Source organism: Fistularia commersonii, chromosome 34 (genome assembly GCF_037954325.1).
Source record: "Fistularia commersonii isolate RoL2024-O1a breed Wild chromosome 34, RoL_Fcom_v1.0, whole genome shotgun sequence".
NCBI classification, from domain to species: Eukaryota; Metazoa; Chordata; class Actinopteri; order Syngnathiformes; family Fistulariidae; genus Fistularia; species Fistularia commersonii.
The window spans coordinates 9742275-9759289 of NC_141317.1; the positions used below are offsets into that span (position 1 = coordinate 9742275).

General features: G+C 52.6%; 2 protein-coding genes across 2 annotated transcripts in view; one reads left to right on the forward strand and one right to left on the reverse strand.

The window, feature by feature from the left end:
- The window catches only part of LOC147214550 (protein bicaudal D homolog 2-like), a 37321-nt gene extending 26543 nt beyond the window's left edge, over positions 1 to 10778 (reverse strand). The window contains exon 1 of the mRNA XM_086141660.1: positions 10259 to 10778. Coding sequence (XP_085997786.1) covers positions 10259 to 10498 — 240 coding nt within the window. The 5' untranslated portion in view covers positions 10499 to 10778. The remainder of the gene's footprint in view (positions 1 to 10258) is intronic.
- A 512-nt stretch (positions 10779 to 11290) lies between these two features.
- On the forward strand, positions 11291 to 16974 carry ptpdc1b (protein tyrosine phosphatase domain containing 1b). Its single transcript, XM_086141487.1, has 12 exons — positions 11291 to 11332; positions 11916 to 11966; positions 12079 to 12191; positions 12939 to 13715; positions 13827 to 13992; positions 14085 to 14165; positions 14240 to 14358; positions 14426 to 14563; positions 15148 to 16163; positions 16373 to 16555; positions 16638 to 16748; positions 16829 to 16974. Exons 4-12 carry the CDS (start codon positions 13670 to 13672, stop codon positions 16961 to 16963), a joined length of 1995 nt encoding a protein of 664 aa, XP_085997613.1. The 5' UTR covers positions 11291 to 11332; positions 11916 to 11966; positions 12079 to 12191; positions 12939 to 13669; the 3' UTR covers positions 16964 to 16974.
- The last annotated feature ends 41 nt before the right edge of the window (positions 16975 to 17015 follow it).

The following is a 17015-nucleotide window of genomic DNA, read 5'->3' on the forward strand; positions in this document are numbered from 1 at the left end:
CAGAAGCTTCCGGCACACGGAAAGCAGAAAGCCGGAGCATTGTTTTGTTATTGTTCAGCAGCGGCGAAGGGGGAGGAAAAGAAAGAAATCACATTTTTTTTGGACATGAGAGCTAATCTTCATTCGTTTCGATACGGTCGATGGCGGCCGGGAGAGGCGGCGTTCTCTCTGGGAATCGTAGAGACAAAAAACATCCGTCCTCTCTTTCATGCTTTCTACAAACATGCAAGATTTCACCTTTTCAGAGAGACGACTTAATCATTCACATGTCTGGGGTCAGAGGTCACCGACCCGCGGCCCTTTCAATCCGTCTCCCGGTGGCTTTTGAGAATATCGATGACCATTTAATTTAAATGTATTTTATTTTAGTTAGTTTTTCATAAATACAAGCAGGAGTCAAATAGACATCGAATATTTCTCTTAAAAGTAACCTTCAACCAAAAGTGGTTTTTTTTTTTGGGAGTTCAAAATGTTTTGCTGCACGCAGAAATGTCATTAAGTTTTCTCTGCAGTTGTTCATCGCAACATTTGGTTTCTACAAAGCGTTTATTGTCACATGCACCGTGCAGTAAAATTCCTACTTTGCTGTCCGCAGTGCATTTGGACTCATAGCATCGAGCAAAAAAAATAAAGATATAAACCGTGTGAATGCATTTTACATTTCACAAGGGTTGTGTGGCTCCCGGTGTTTTCTTTCCTGTGAGTGGTAAAGGTTGCCGACCCGTGTCTTAGGGTTTCCAAAGAGGGTTTCCTGCATGTGAAACCCCACGCAGACACGCGGGGAACACGGAGACGCCACACGGAAACCCCCTTCCGTCAAGCTAGTAGCGGAGCTACGAAAACAAATCCTCCTGGAAAAAAAACCCCATCATAATCGTAGCCGAAGGCAAGATCGGCTTCTTATCCAAAACATTTTTTAGCGGTATGAATCCGCGCGGACGCCGCCAGATAGCAGAGCGTGGCACGTCTGCAGGTCGGAACAAAACGACACACCTTTGAGATGCAGACGCGTGATATCGGAAAGCATATTTGGTGGAAACTTGCCCGGGCAAGTGGGCCGATGGTGAGATTTTCAGGCCCTGCGGCGACATTCCTCAGCGATGACGGCGAGGCCCGGGACAAACATCTGCTCGGCCACTCGGCCGGGCGGCCGGCGGCCGGCGCCGAGGAAAAGAGGCGGGACGAGAAAGAGAGAAAAAAAAAATATCTCCGGCCTCGTGAATCCGAGCTCACGTGCAGGCCGGCGTTCGGGTGATGATAAACAGACGCGCCGCTTTTCTTCCTCTTTTGGTGGCGTCTCCGTTCACAGGCAGTGACCGTGAAAAGAAGCGGGTCGTATCTATGGCGCGGAAACCTCCGGACGCCGGAGGTCAGAAAAGCTACCCGTCCTCTGCAGGGGGGGGGCAAAATGGCGCTTCTGAAGCTTTATTTCAGGTCCCGGACAGTCTTTCTAATGAGTAACAGGAGGCAGTGATTACTGCAAACCTGGGTTTGGAAAGAGATTCCTCGCCAAACTAAATCCACAGAGGTTATGATTAAACCCCAGCTCGTCGCCGTTGTGGAAATCGGCGTTTTATGTTTTTTTTGCGGCGCCTCTGCAGCTCGGAGCAGAGGAGGAGAGCGGAGGAGAAACTCGGGAACGAGGGAGGAAGCGATGGTATATTCCTGGCAGGGATCCATATTGATTTACTGCAAAGCGCCAAACTGTTGGGCTATTCTTCTATTCACTCCTCCTCCTCGCCCTGCGGTGATACAATGGCAGCTGGTACCCAGACTCTCTGAGATACAGGGGTGTGTGTGTGTGTGTGTGTGTGTGTGGGTGGGTGTGTGTGCATGTATTTAAAGCCTCAAACAGGATCCGGAATCTAAATGTAAAATCTTGTCGGCGACATCAACAGGAAGTGAGCGGCGCGCCGATGGCGATCCGTGTTTACCTTTTTTGTCGAAAAATCTTGTTGTCTTGGCAACCGGACTGGAATATCTTCACTTGAAGACGTTTCATTTGTCAGTCCGGGTGCCGGGACAAGAAGATTTAAAGGAGGATTCTCCATGAGCTGGATGACTGAGAACCCCCACAGACATGTTTACCTTTTTTTTTTTTCCCTTCCCTCCCTGCAAATTTAAGCTAACGCTACAAACGGGCGCGGCGTCTTGCAAAAACTCGCCGGTGCGAGAGCTGAAAGGGCCGGACGGGGAAGGAGAAACAACCCGGGGGTGGGGCGGCACCGTGCACGCACACACACACACACACACACATGCATGGACTTGTCTGCTCAGAGAGGATAATTGGGCACATGAAGCGCAGATATGCGGGATCTCTGGTTTGGCCGTTGTAATGATGTAGGCAGTCGTCCGGGGCTTTCATCGGGTCCACCTGGGGTTAGCCGCGTTTAATAATTTATCCGAGGTAATCATTAAAGATTCTGTGTGAAGCCCGTCTCCGGCCGGCCCGGAACGAGCCTTCAAACGCTTCACCCGATTCATATTCAGAAGACAGCGGCTTTGGTGCCGTCGCTCTCCTTATCCGGAGGGGAAAACCTGCAGAATCGGGGCGAGCGGGTCGTCCGTCGCCGTGGCGTCTGAGGCTCCGAACCCACGGGGCGTCAACCGTCTCCTCTGTCATTAGAGGGTTAAAAACAACCCCGGAGCTCCGGGAGGGAAGCGAACAGTCATCCGGCCTCCATCGGAGACGTTCAGGGTGATACGGAGCCGGCGGAACATTGAAATAAGCTCATTTACGGGCGAAAATACAATCTTAAAAACAATTCGCGCCGCATTAGCGACGTTTGCGCGGGGCTTCGTGTTTCTTGGGAAAGTTTGCCTCGAGACTCGAGTTACTGTTTTTGTTTGGCCAGAAATATAACCATCACGTTTCGTCCTCCGTTTGTGTTACATCTTCTTTTCATTTCCACGAGGCATCTGTTTGATAATTGTGTTTCTTGTGGAAGGAAAGCCTCAGCGTCTCGAGGGAGACGGCGGACTCAATCTGCTGATGGCGGCGTCCCGTACGCCCACGATTTGTTATGCAAAGACGGCCTTATCCGCGCCCGTCAGCCATTAACGCCTCGCCGTCGCCGTCCGGATAAGATCTCGCAGGTCGGCGAGGGGTGTGTGGAGGTGCGACCGGGCCAATTACAGTGACAGATCGAGTGGACGGCGCGCAGGATCCGAGGAGGGGGTTCGGGGGGCACAGATGGAGGTTTCACCATAGCACAGCTTGCTTCTCCACCCCTTTTCTGCGGCTGCCACCTCCCCCTTCCTGTCTCGCGCCTCTCTAAATCAAGATTTACTTGCACAAAGAGCCTGCCGGTGTGTGTGTGTGTGTGAGTGTGTTCTGTAAATTTTGGTTTGGAGTAGCGGCGCCTGTTAGCAAAAGGGGAAAAGCGCCCGGCCTGGAATCAGGCGTCTTTTCCAAAAGACGTAGCGGCGCCGTGTCGCGACCTCCACAGCTGAACAGCTATTTAAACGGCGGGGGAGGGTAGCAGCTGGAGCTGCAGCTGAGACACACACACACACACACACACACACACACACACACACTCACTCACATACACATTACATTTTCCTTCAAAGTCCAAGGTCAGGTTTCCCGGATGGGGGAGGGTGTTTGGTATTTGTTTGCGCATTGTGGGGATTTTTCTTATCGCAAACCTTATGACTGGTTATCAGCAGCAGTCATAAGATTCAAGATGTACGAGGGCCCGACGCAGCCGAACGCCAGCGGAGGAAGTTCAATCCATCAAGCAGAGGCGCTGTCGAGAAAAGGGGGGGATGGACTGAAGAAATTAGATTTGACTTATTCCCCAAGTTGCAATCAGTTTTGTCGTGATTGCAAATATTGATCACCTCTGACTTGAAAGCTGGTCCTGCCAGAGCCTTGCCCTCAGAGCCCCCTCTCCTATCTCCTGAGGGTCTCCTGGGCAGGTCCTGCCCTTGCTCCTGGGGCAGACGGGGACTAATGACCTCCCCGCCCTGCTTTGTGGTATCTACATCCTGTGTGGGTCTGGATGTGGCGGCCACCTCCTTTGCTGCCTCTATAAGATCCGATGCACAATGCCGTGTAAAACAATACGCCGACGACGTGACGGTATCTCGTCTCGGCGCTGCGTCCTTCCAAAACACACCGTGCGCGGCTTCCCCCGACCAAACAAAAGATGTCCACGAACGCAGCTGAATGTGACACAAACGTATCTCAAAAACTACAACCACTGCTTTCATTTTATAAACCGAGCTGCGTTGTCTTTTCCCCGACGAGACAGATATAGAGCAGATATCTGAAGGGGGTTCGGGGCAGGGCTGGTCCCCACAGGAACCCCCCCTTCCCCCGCTCTGCGATCCACATCTCCAGAGGACCCCTGGGAGCTTGGCACATCTCCAGTTAAAACCTTCTTCGTCCCTCAAACCCCCCTTCAAAATCCAAAGCTGTTATTGCCGCGCACCCCGTCACGCTCCCCTGGCAGTGCCTTCTGGTGGACCTCGCCCGAGGGGAGGGTTCTGGACCCGACGCCGAGGGAATCCAGACCCTGGAGCCTGTTGACAATAGAAGCCTGGGAGAGCAGCGGGGGGGTCGGTGTGGAGGATGTGGACGCGTCGCTGTTCCCTGATTGCGCTGGAGCTGAAATTAAAAAGAACCCCCGGGGCCAGAGGGACAACCTTTTCAAAATGGCTCCGCTAATGTTTGAATGGACGACCTATTAAAACGAGGAGTTCCTTCTCAGAATCGTGCCCGGGGTTTCAATTCATTTAGCGAGAGAGACGAGAAGAATGGGGGGGGGGGGAGGGGGACTCCTGCCCGCCGCCAGATAATGGAGATGGGAGGGTTTGAAAAAGACGGGTTTTTCCCGACTATCTTTGTCTTCATCAAACCACGGAAGGCTCGGCAAAACTTCTTATTGGTTTACGGGTGGGAGGCGGATCCGTTTTGGACGAACCACCTCGGAGACTCAGAGGAAGACGTACCTCGACGGGCCGATCTCAAATTCATTGGTTTTAAGGAAAAACCGAAGAAATAGACATCTTTCTCTTCGCCCCCGGTCACCTGACCTTGGACGGCTACTGGAAATAAACCTATTTTTGTTAAGTTAAAAGGTTTCCCAGATGACGAGGAGGCCACCGGTCATTTCTCAGATCCCTTCTGACAGGAACCGTGTGCTTTCAGTCACCAGACTGGTAATTCTTCCTCATTTCCTTCGGCCCGCTAACCGTCTCCTCGACGTCCTCCTCCCTGATCTTCCTTGTTCCTCGTCAGGACCAGACTCCAGTGTAGGCTACTTCAAGTGATCGTTTCCTCGCATCCACAAAAAGATATCCGGCCAGATAAGGAGCCATATCTCGTATGCTTCCCCTCGCGAGTCAACAGGATGCAGGGTTGGGAGGAGGAGGTGACCATTGCCTTCATTTCAATGGAAGGAAGGAGGAGGCTCGTCTGAGCGGAGCTTTGTTTACACATGGCGGGTACGGTTATAGTCCTAGACCAGGTCCAAATCCAGAGCCGAGGAGCTGCCGAAGGTAGGAAAGGTATTTGGGCGACATGTTGAAGCCCACAGACTGTTTGGAAGGTAAACAGAGAGCTGCGCTCGGCCTCCGCGGCTGATTCATCTGTTTGGAGAGGAAACCGCTGTACTATCTCAAATAAAGAGGCGCTTGTTTCGACCTGAAGCAACGTCTCATCCGTTCAGAGTCACGTATCTGGAAGGGTTCGGCGGGATTATCTTCTTTCTATCCAGGGCATTGTGTGACAATGGGAGTTGTAGTCTCATAAAAAGTATATGGTGTATCATTTGGTGAGCAGGACGTCAGCGCCATCGCTTCATCGCGATTATTAAACGATAACAAGTCATTCAGGGCAGCGCGGAGCTTCTTTTGAGCAGATTAAATCAACGACCGACGCCGGGGTTGTCCTGTGGCCCCCCGGTGGGGGCCTTGGAGTGACGTAACGCGTCTCCTCATATGAATCATCTTGATCATATCAAATTTAAAAAACAATAATCGCACTGTCGGCTGCGACACGATGGCCGGGCCTCCAAAAGACGCGGGACGGCGGCCTTCCAACAGATTTGTGGCTGTAACACAGTGCGACGTAGATGTTTCCTCAGGGGCCAAAAGCCACCGCGATGACTTCATCCCCTACTTTTAGCCGTCACTAGTCCCCTGTAATTGGATTACAGCGATGGAGCAATGACCCTGATAGCTCGTATTGGCACGTCTTCAAGAGCGGCACGGTGGACTTCCTTTTTTACGGCTCATTATTTTACCGTTGCCACATCGTTACAGCTAGGATGAAAATAGTTGCTCAAAAAGAAGGGTACAAGCGCGGCGACGCGAACGATTTCATCGTTGCCACATGTGATTCGGTCGCCTCTCAGCTGATAAAACGGCTGGATGGCAGTGCCTTCATGTGTTTGTGTTGTTTCCTGAGGCCGCCCCGCCCGCCGCGACCCAAACTGGATGACAGAAACGGACCGCTAAACTGCACCATCACAGGTAATGAAACAATGGGCCTGGCACCGCGTTCGCAGTCCGCTTCAAACGTAGGTCTTTACAAACGCACAATGCTTTTTCATTTGAACACACACTGCACAAACACCCTCTGCCCCCATAACGTGGCCCCTGCTTGAACCCGTGATGATGGTGTTTTATTTATAATAGATAAGGCGGGGGGGGGGGGGGAATCATCACGGCGGTGACCCAAAACTGCGGCGCCGGCGTAAAACGTATTTTCCAAAATCTCCTCTAAGCAGCGAGGAAGGCCGGCTACTCAGGAACAGATTGCTGGACTTGGCGGGCGCCGCAGTAGGACACAAGGCCACGGCGGGGAGGACTTGGCCCGGCGGCACCTGTCCGTCTGAGCGCCTCATTACCCCCCGAAAAATTCCGCTACCTGCCCCCGAACCGGAGGCCGCCGACCGCCGCCGGGCCTGGCAGACTCCCAGTCCTCCGTAAGCCCGGCGCATAGCGGATGGGATTCATCCTCTTAGGCCCAGAGGGTAGGGGATTTGGGACTTTATTTAGTGCCATTTAGAAAAGATTACCCCTTAACTGCAGACTTGCGGTCCAGAATGGATAAAAGGGATGATCGGAAAACCCCGAACAATGCTGGACGAAAACAGACCAGACGTTTCTGGTCCGAACGTCCGGGGGTCTCCGACGAGACGGAGGACGGAGGCGAGCTTCTGACCGGGCCGGCGTCCGATTCGTCGACAGAGAGCGCGGCGGCCTTGGAGTCGCAACGGCTATCTTTGTTTAAGGACACCGGGACGTATCTTTTGGTAATCAGCCGTTTCAAAAGGGACAAAAGTGAGCGATCCTTTCAAATGTAAACACAATGGGACGCCGCTCGCGCTCCCTCCTTTGTCAGACACGGTTCTGCTGGCGTTTAACTCTCTCTCTCATCTGTGACACCCAAGACCTGTTAACCCCGCCGGGCTCAGAGGCACAAAGGGCCGGCGGTCCCGACACACAGCGCCCAGGTTTTACCCGGCTTAAAAACATTTAGGCCCGGCGATTGTGCGGTTAAATTCCACGCTACGGCGAGGAACGGCGCGGCGTCAGACGCCGACCTCCGACCGAGGATCCGCGTCACGAGGGGAGGAGCTTCCCGCGCGATGCCGGTTTACACGGTCAAACGGAGAAGCTAAAGACGTAGCGGCCTCGCCTAGGGAGTCGCCGCATTCACAGTTGAAGGTGTGGCACATGATGTCTCCTGTGAGTGGCTTACCATAAGAATATTAAGAACAGCTGAGGGAAGTCCACCTCCAGCCCTGATACCGCGGCGCTGGCATAAGGCCATTAGCCACTTTATCTCGGGGCACTGTTATTCTGCAATCCGAACAAAAAGGGCTAAAGTCCGCGCAGTTGGGGTTTATCATCATCGCCAGCCTCGACCAAAACACTGTTTGAGCAGTGTGTGTGTGTGTGAGTGCTATCTTAAACACGTCGCTATCTTCTCACATGGGATTATTCCCTGATGCAATAGTCAGAAACGTGACGTTACGCGATCAAGCAACGGCAGTGGTGTTTACACTCAAGTGTAAGCTATTCACAACAGAGCCATCTGGACAAACGGGGCGCCAAAGCGAAGTCCAAGAGACAGCTAGCGCTTGATTTTGCGGCTCGAGGTGAACGAGGGGGGATGTGATGTCAGCGCCGGAGCAGACGGAAAAAAAAAAAGCGACGGTTCCACCAGAAGCTAGGGAGTAATCCCGCAAGCGCCCACGACTTCCAATTACCGTGACGGGCATGTCGTCGCCGGAGGCGCCGTCACCCGTCACGCATCCGGCGAGGAAGCGTCGCTCAAATTGAGGCGCGGAGCCGTGCTGTTGCCAGGCAACGCCGAGGCGTGAAGGAGGATCGTCCGCGAGGCTCCGGTGGGTCTTGAACTCTTCCCACGGCGGACCGAGGGCTTCGGTCCAGGGTGAATTATTGCGAGCGCAAACGGACGCCGTATTTGTGAATCCCACGGCCGGCGAGGCGAGGCGAGGTGCGCGGACGTCCAAACACGGACGCAAATATTAGCATGGGCCGACGTGGCCTTCAGACCCGAGCGGAGAAGGTTCAGCCTTGGCAGAAGCCCATCTTCTGCCGGTTCACTTGGAACGGACAGTCAGAAGGAAGTCGACACGGACGTGAGAGGAATGTGTTTGTTTCTCCTGTGGTACCATCACCTCTGCCCCGACAGACCCAGGATGGGATGGAGGCTGGGGGGGGGTCAAAGGTCACCGTCTGACCGGTGATCTACAACCGGCATGACCCAACCTCCAGGCAGAGGAGAAGAACCTTTTCAACACTCTAGAGCAAACAACGGGGTTTATGGCGGCCACAGATGGCTTGGAGCGTTCAGCTGGACAATGAACACATGGGAGAGAGAGAGCCAGAAACAGATCCAAGCTAGCATGCTTTCAAACTGTGATCTTCTAACACACAAACACACAAACACACACACACACACACACACACACACATACTGTAAGACTTTTGCAACAGCTTCAACATCACCAATGTGATTTCTTTTCCCCCTTTGCGCTGATTTCTCATTGCTGTCGTCAGTCTTTCTGCAGAACCGTTGCATCAACTTGTGAGTTTCTGGAGAAACGTCGGGTGTTTGGGTGAGACTCTGGTCAACCCCGAGATGGAAGTCAAAATGGAAATCCACCTCGATTCTTCACTAAACCACTCTGTTAACATTGTCGTTTGGTTCTGGTTGTGTATTTTTCACCCTCACTGTTCCTTTATGTTGTCCATTGTTATCCCTGATGCTGTTGTTGTTGCTGCTGTCTATTTATTCGTGGATGTCTTGTTATCTGCTGTCTCTCTATTTTCATATTCATATTTATTTTTTGACTGTTACGCTGCTGTGACAAAGGAATATCGCCAATGGGGATCAATAAAGTTTGTCTTATCTAATCTGAAAGTCCCTTTACAACGGTTTCGTGGCGGAGAAGATTCCTTCGACTCGGCTCTGTATTTTTTCCACTAACCAGAGAAATGACCTGAGCCAAAAACAATCCTTCTGCAATAACAACCTCATGAGAAGAGGGCCGAGGGACGGCCCCCCGCCGCTAAGAAAAGAAAAACCCGAGGGAGCGACCAGCATGTTTCTGGCACACATTTCCCGGCGATCGTCTCGGAATACCGGACACGTCCGAGCGGGACGTGAGCAGAAGGGCCGAGTCACGCCGGGACTCGTTCGTAATCGAGGCCAGACCGGCGGTTAGGCAGTTAGAGGTTAAGGCCGTTGTAATTGTCATTCTGAGTCACCGGGAGGAGCGGGCCCGGAGCGGGAGTCCGGCCGCCGTCCAGCGAGAGGAAGGAGGGGGGGGGGGGGGGAACAGACTTCCTTTATATGACTGCGCATCGGCGTGACCTCTCGGCATTCTTTCCATTCCCTAATCGTTCACAACAAGCCCGGCTCATCGCTCTCTCCCCCGTCTGAGCGGGAAGGTTTGAAATTCAAACTTGCTCCCTCCCCTCCTGACCTAACTGGTTTTTCACGCTTCTTCCCTGCCGGGAAATGAGTCCTCCTCAATGAGGGAGACCATCGGCTTATCAAGCACTCGAGCTGCAGATCCTGGCAGGAGGTATCTCAGGAGGCATAAATAAATGCAGGAAGGGGGAGAGGATGAGGAGGAGGGGTGGGTGAAGGATGAAGCGTTTCTTTCTTTTGACCTTGCAAGATGTTGCACCGATAGATGCACCATAAAACAGCATGAAATAGATCTAATTCTGCAGACTAGTGTTGCACGGAGGACGCTCTCCCCACCTCCTTGAGCTGGTCCAGCTCCTGGCGGACGGCCTCGTACTCCACCTCCAGGTCGTCGTACTGCTGCTTGAGCTGCTGCTTCTCCTCCAGCACGGCCAGCCCGTACTCCGCCGCCTGGATCTTCTCGTTGGTCGTCTCGCTCAGCTCTCGGCCGAGACGCTCGATCTCGGCCCGCATCCACTCCGGCCGGGCGTCGGCGAGCAGCATCGCGTCGGGGAAACCCCGCGGCTCCACGGACATCGTCTGCGGGGATGCGGCGGCGCGTCTTCAGCCGGCGTAACCTTGAAGGACAAGCGGCGGCGGCGGCTCAAATTCGTCTGTGTTTAAATGGCATGATTGTTACGTTCGCGTTTCCCGGTTGCTGGTCTTCGTTTTTTTTTGTTGTTTCCTGAGCGGGGGGGGGGGGGGGTCTCGCCGTTCGCTTTTTTTAAGATCGCTCCATCGTTGAGGTGCGGCGTCCCCGTCGCCTCTCCCCCCGGCTTCTCGGAGCGACAGCGCCGGAGCGAAGTACCAGCCGCAACAGACGGGAGAGGAGGATACGCGACTTCCGGTTTGGTCTTTCAAAATAAAAGCATTTGTTAACAAAAGCGAGCCCCGGTTTGCGTGGTTTCAAATGCGTCTTCCCTTTCCAACCCGTCATTGAAAGTGCTGACAAAACAACACGCACTCCACGGATATTTATAAACGGTGGACAAAAATCTAGATAGCGTGTGTGTTATTTTGAAGGCACAGTCGATCAACTTCCGGAATGGGCATGCCGTTCCTGCGGCTCCAGTGAAACGGCTGAACGAGCCTCCTCGCCGGATTGAAGTGCGCCTGCGCAATAGGGCGGAGGCACGCGCAAGTCGCAGAGGGGCTTGGTGGGAAATGTAGTGCTTTCAAACGGCAAACAAGGTGGAAATGGATCTGAGCTCCCCGCACAAAAGACTCATTTCCCATGATGCTTTTCGGTTTTGCCTATGTGGATCGCGGAAACCAGCGGCGCAGCCGGTCCTGTCGTCTGAGCAACAGAGAAGCTCACTGCGCTTCTCGGCCGCCGGTGCTCAGGGTCGCTGCTGCCCCCTGCCGGAAAATGTAAATAAACATCTCTTAAATTGTCTTCCGACGATGAATCCAAGATGTTTACAATTAGTCGAAAAAGATAAAAGTTATTTGGTTTTTATGGAGAGTGAATATATCATGTACTACTACTCTGTAATGCTACTGTTATTAATACTAATACTTATCAAAACTCATAACAACAATACAACTACTTCCACCACTAACACGAATAATAAGCTTGCAGTTAGTGTATGCTATTCAATGCAATATTTTGTAGTTTATTACTTGTACTTTGCAACTTACAACGGCCAAATGCCATCAGACCGACTTCCGTTGCGCACGACAATAGAAGTCTTATCTTTAATTTTACGACTATTTTGACCAAGAGTTTGATAGACATAGTAGGTGGGTCTTTGTGGGGAAGTGGGAAGTGAGAAGGAACCAGGAACAACAGCTTCCTGGATAGGTAGTAATCTGGTTTCAGTTAACTTGTCATAAATAACATCGCCTTCTATTTGTAAACAGAAACCCCAGGCCTCATTTAAAGACATTTCAAAGAGCTTGTGTGATAAAGTTACTGTTCTCTTTCTAGTTAACTTCTGTTTACCGTTTGCAGAACTGCAGTGAGAACAACAGATGTTAGTTTTACACTAAATGGAATCTGATGGTAATAAAGAGGTACTGTTTTGGGATTTCATACAAGGAGCAGACAAAGAGCGTCTGTCATTTTCATACCGATGCGTCTTTCCACCCTCCTGCATGTGTTTGGGCTGCGGCAGGAACCCGGAGAACCCAGAAGAACATGACGACTCTGCACAGAAAGGCCTCCTGTGGTGATCCAACCAGGGACCTTCTCGCTGTGGGGATGAGGAAGCGCTCACCACTGTCATATGTCTGATAAGTATATGACTTTCAGGAAAAGGCTGGATAAGTGTTCAAATCTCATTACCACTCCTTTCACAAGGGAGTAAAATCAGGCACAGAGAAATGAAAGTACAGAAGTTTTCTACTTGAATACCGACCCGTCTGATTTGTCAACCAGCCGGATGCGGACGTATACCCGCGAAAGGCGCGTTACATTTGTTTGCCGAGGCTCTTTAATGGTGCGCATCATAAACTGATCCATCCCGACCAAACTAAACCGAGCCAGCTTTAGCACAGTAGCAGGTAAGCCAATAAGATTTTATCTACTTGCTATGTCACCGAGGTCCACCTATTTGTAGCGGTGAAAGAGCAGCTTAGGTGATATCAGAAATCGTCCAATATGGGTCATGACAGAAACACAAAATATATTTTTCTTTTTCACAGCAGTGGACATGCACATACGCACGTCAGCATATACTCCTCGAACAGAGCAGCTAGCTGCGTCTGTCATTTGGTGCTTGTTGAGGAGTCAGGTGTTTGTTGGAATAAAAACAATAAACAGTCGATGGATGTATCTTTGATGTATCTATTTGGTTTCTCCAAGCATAAGACGTTTTTTTTTTTTTCTCTGTTGAGGAGGGGGTGCTCTTTTTGCAGCCGTACAATAATAAGATTAGCCTAATCCAGGCAGAGTCACAAATAGCCCTACAGTCCCACCAGGGATTGCGGAGCGATATTTACGTGCACATCACCTGCTTTTCGACACCTTGTGTAGGTTGATGAAGTAAAAACAACAGAAAAAAACAGTCGGTCATCCTGGTTGACTGCTTTCCAAAAAGTGGAGCTTAAGAGCCCGTGGATGATCGTGGATCTCCGCCCCGCCCGCCGCCGCCGAGAGATAATCTGGGGCGAATCAAATCAAGCGAGGCCACGGGATTGACTCCCCGCGGAGCTAGAGAGGGACGCGCCACATCAAGCCTGCGGAGTCTATGTCGGATACTTCGGCTGCTCCGGAGCCCTTGCGTCGCGAGATGGTTCTGACGAGAGCCTCGACTCCTCTCCTACAGGTAGATCTGCTTCTGCTGATTTATGCGTCGCGTGGTGGGTCGACTCGGTTTCTTTGCTACATACCGGACTCGTCCACCCCGATTGAGGGTTAGGTATGTCATACACCGGCCTACAAGATCACCGGTTAAACTGCGGGGAAAGTGTAAGCTGAGAGTTGTCCTCCTTTGCATTTTGCCAATTAGGATTTAAGATATCGATCCTGGATTAAGCGGAGCACCTTCAGGACGCTCCCTCTGTTTAAAACTAAGGGTTTCTCGATGAAAGTGCAAAACTCAGACACATGCAGAAGATCCTCTTTGGGTCCAAGTGCTCACCTTATTATGCAATACTGCATTAAAGACTCGGGAGAACGTCCACTCTGCCACGGTGGATCACGCTTGTCTGACCTGTGCGCAGGTTCTGCTATGTCCGCCGACGGCCGCCTGAGCAACGGTTCACATGGCGCTCCGTGCAACTTCGGCAGGTGGAGCTCTGATGGATTTCTGTAAGTGAGAAACGCTTAGATGGAGCTCTCACCTCTGACGGTGTTGTTATTAAAATAACGGCTCCCGCTCGTCGACCCTTTCCCCGGTTTTCTTCCCATCATCGACCCCAGTCAGCGCCCCGAGAGCAAACTATACGATCGTCGGAGAAGCGATCCGGTACGTCATCCCGGCGCATATGCAATGTGCGATCGGGTGCGGAGGTCAAAGCTGCAAGTACGACAACCCGGGTTACTGGAGGGACGACCAGCAAGCTATAAAAGGCCTCTACTCTTCATGGTACGCATGTTTGGTTAACAGTAGCTGCCACGGAAATGGCCATTTTGTCAAAAATTATGCATCCAAGTAATATTTCTTGACTGTCGCCGTAGGGTTACCGATCATCTCCTCGCCATGTCCAGGCCTTCGACGGAAATCATTGAGAAATACAACATTTTAGATCAATTCAGAAGGTAAACATCACGGTTTCCTCTTCAGAACGGACACCCGGCGCCTTCTTCACCTGTTTTATGGGCCTCTGTTGCAGAAACGGTATCAAAACGGTAATCAACCTCCAGATACCCGGTGAACACGCCAGGTGCGGGAACCCTCTGGAGCCCGAGAGCGGCTTCTCGTACCGTCCAGAGGTCTTCATGGAAAACAACAGTAAGCAATCGCGCGAAGGAGTCGTCGGCGTTGTCGCTCAGGCGTGACCCCCAACGTATCGTTTCAGTTTATTACTACAACTTTGGCTGGAGCGACTACGGAGTTGCCAACCTCTCGACTCTGCTGGACATGGTGAAGGTCATGTCTTTCGCACTGCAGGAGGGAAAGATAGGAGTGCACTGTCACGCTGGTCTTGGCAGAACAGGTACATGTCCAAGGAATCTCTACCCCAAATCCCCCCTTCATTGGAAAATGTGCCTGTCGTCTCTACGATCAGAGGCTCTCAGTCATCCAGGTCATGGGGAATTCTTCTCGAAATCTTCTCGTCCCGGCAACCGGACTTTAATTTCTTCACTTGAAGATGTTTCACCCCTCAACCGTTCATTAGCATAACAACCTCCCTTCCAACTAGCTCCCGCAGATCAACTCTTCCGTTCACACGACAAGCTACCATTACCTAGAACCGCCCAAAAACCTGGCAGTTATATTCGGAAAATCCCCACAGGTCATTAGAACGGAAGAAACATCTTCGAGTGAAGAAATGCAGGTCCATCTGCCAGGACGAAAAGATTTCGACGAGAATACCACCTTCATACATCTGGTGATGGATCTGACCTCCGATGGCTGAGCCAATGGCAGCCGCCCATCCCATTCTAATAAGATGTCTAATTATTACCGGTTTATGTTAAATGTTGCTAAAGTTGAGATGTAAAAGCGTCTCCTTTGCAGAGACGGAGGTCCCTCAAAGTCCCGCTGAAAGTGTTCTCTCCACCCACCTTCTCTCCTCAGGTGTGTTGCTGGCATGCTTCTTGACCTACACCACCAGGATGAACGCTAACCAGGCCATCCTGTACGTGCGCGCTAAACGCCCCGGCTCCATCCAGACACGGGGTCAGCTTCAATGCGTCAGACAGTTTGTCCAGTTCCTGACGCCGCTGAGGAGCGTGTTCTCCTGCGCCGCACCTCTGTCCGCTCCCGTCACGCTGTCCCAGTACCTCAACCGCCAGAGACACGTGCTGCACGGCATCGAGCGCAAAGAGCTGAGGTATCTGCCCAAGATTGTCCGGTTGGTGTCCAGGCTGCTGCTGGACATCGCGGAGAATCGGCAGGTGATCGAGGAAGACATTCTCGAGGCCCCGGATGTCCACGACATAGAGAGGACGCTCAACATCATAGAAAAGCTGGGCCAGGAATTCTTCACGAGGGAGCCCCGCCTCCCAGGCTCTCCCACCTTACCCAGACATTTCGATGAGCCGCCCATCTTCTACCATCGCAAGAGTCTGAGCTACAGCGAGTCGGACCTGAGACGACTCGGCTCGGAGCTCAACCTCCTCACCCAACGTCTGGGCCCCGTCTCCAAGAGCAACGCTGACATCCCCGCCTCGTCGTCCCCGCCTCTCGCCGCGACCAAGACTTGGAGTTGCAACACATCCGACATATCTCACGGGTCGACGGGCTCCCTGTGGCAACTCAAGAACGATGAAAACCAGAAGGACGGGCCCACCCTGATAAAGAAGATCAAGGAGAAGACGATCCAGCGCAGCGAGTCGATGGGACCCGGCGAAGCCATCGGAAAGGGGACCATGCTGTTCCGGCTGAAGGCGGAACAGAGAGAGTTAGCCACAAACGGGAAGAGGTCTAAGAGCAAAACCGAGGAGTTTTCGGAGAAGTCCGAGGTGCCGTTCATCACCCTGCAGTCGGAGCTGTCTTTGGACGCCAGGAGGCTGCTGGTGGCACAAGCCCTGGCGGTGGATCTCTTCCTCGACGGGGAACAGGAGCATCGGAGCAAAGTCCGGGCTTGGAAGGTAACCGACCGGTTGCGTTGCGGTCAAGCTAACGCGTAGCCTTAGAGATCGTTGGATCTTCTAGGGTACAAGCGGCACATGTCCTCGGGGACAGCGCGCTATCTACATCTTGTCAGGTGTGCTTGCTAACATTACACCAGAAGCAGGAAGTGCCCGGTTGCCGCTGACAACGGAGACAGGACGCGTTGCCGTTTCACTTGTGTGCGCAGGAAGAGCTGAACCAAGGCGGCGCATGGGAGCGACTGTGCATGGAGCGCGACCCCTTCATCCTCAGCGGGCTGATGTGGGCGTGGTTGGAGCAGCTGAAAGAGCCGATCATCTCCCCGGAGGACGCCGGAGCCCTGAGGGCCGCGGACGCCGAGGCGGCGACACGCCTCGGCACGCTCGACAGGGTCAGACGATCGTCCCGAATATCATCCCGAGCGAACGCCGTCGCCGAGTCCTCACGTCGGCTGTGCCGCTCTGTCCTCTCAGGCCCAGAAGGAGACGGTCATGTGCATCGTGGACTGCATGGCCCAGATGCAGCGGATACCGGAGGAGGTCGAGCGCGCGTTCCTGAGTCGAGCCACGAAGGCTTTCACTTGGGTAAGAACATCGGCAAATTCAGTCGGATTCTGGATTCGCTCCCGTTTTGAAACCGTGGGATCTCCTTCTCGTTCCAACAGGTGAGAGAAGACTCAGAGGAGGGCGGCAGGGTATACCGGTCCATGACCAAAGTCCTACAGTGCATTCTTGAAGACCTGAGGTCTGTGATGAGCGACGCAGACGAGCCACCGACGTCTCCTTTCTCGCTACTATGAGCGCTCCCTGTGGTGAACACTCCAGCCGCCTCCTTACGGAGGTACGGAGAAG

What these genes read in the sequence shown, in the direction of transcription:
- ptpdc1b (XM_086141487.1), top strand. Translation starts at nt 13,670, where the DNA reads ATGGCGCTCCGTGCAACTTCGGCAGGTGGAGCTCTGATGGATTTCT. An exon ending in GCAAAGTCCGGGCTTGGAAG is followed by an intron (nt 16,164 to 16,372) that starts GTAACCGACCGG and finishes TTGTGTGCGCAG; the next exon opens with GAAGAGCTGAACCAAGGCGG. An exon ending in GCCTCGGCACGCTCGACAGG is followed by an intron (nt 16,556 to 16,637) that starts GTCAGACGATCG and finishes CTGTCCTCTCAG; the next exon opens with GCCCAGAAGGAGACGGTCAT.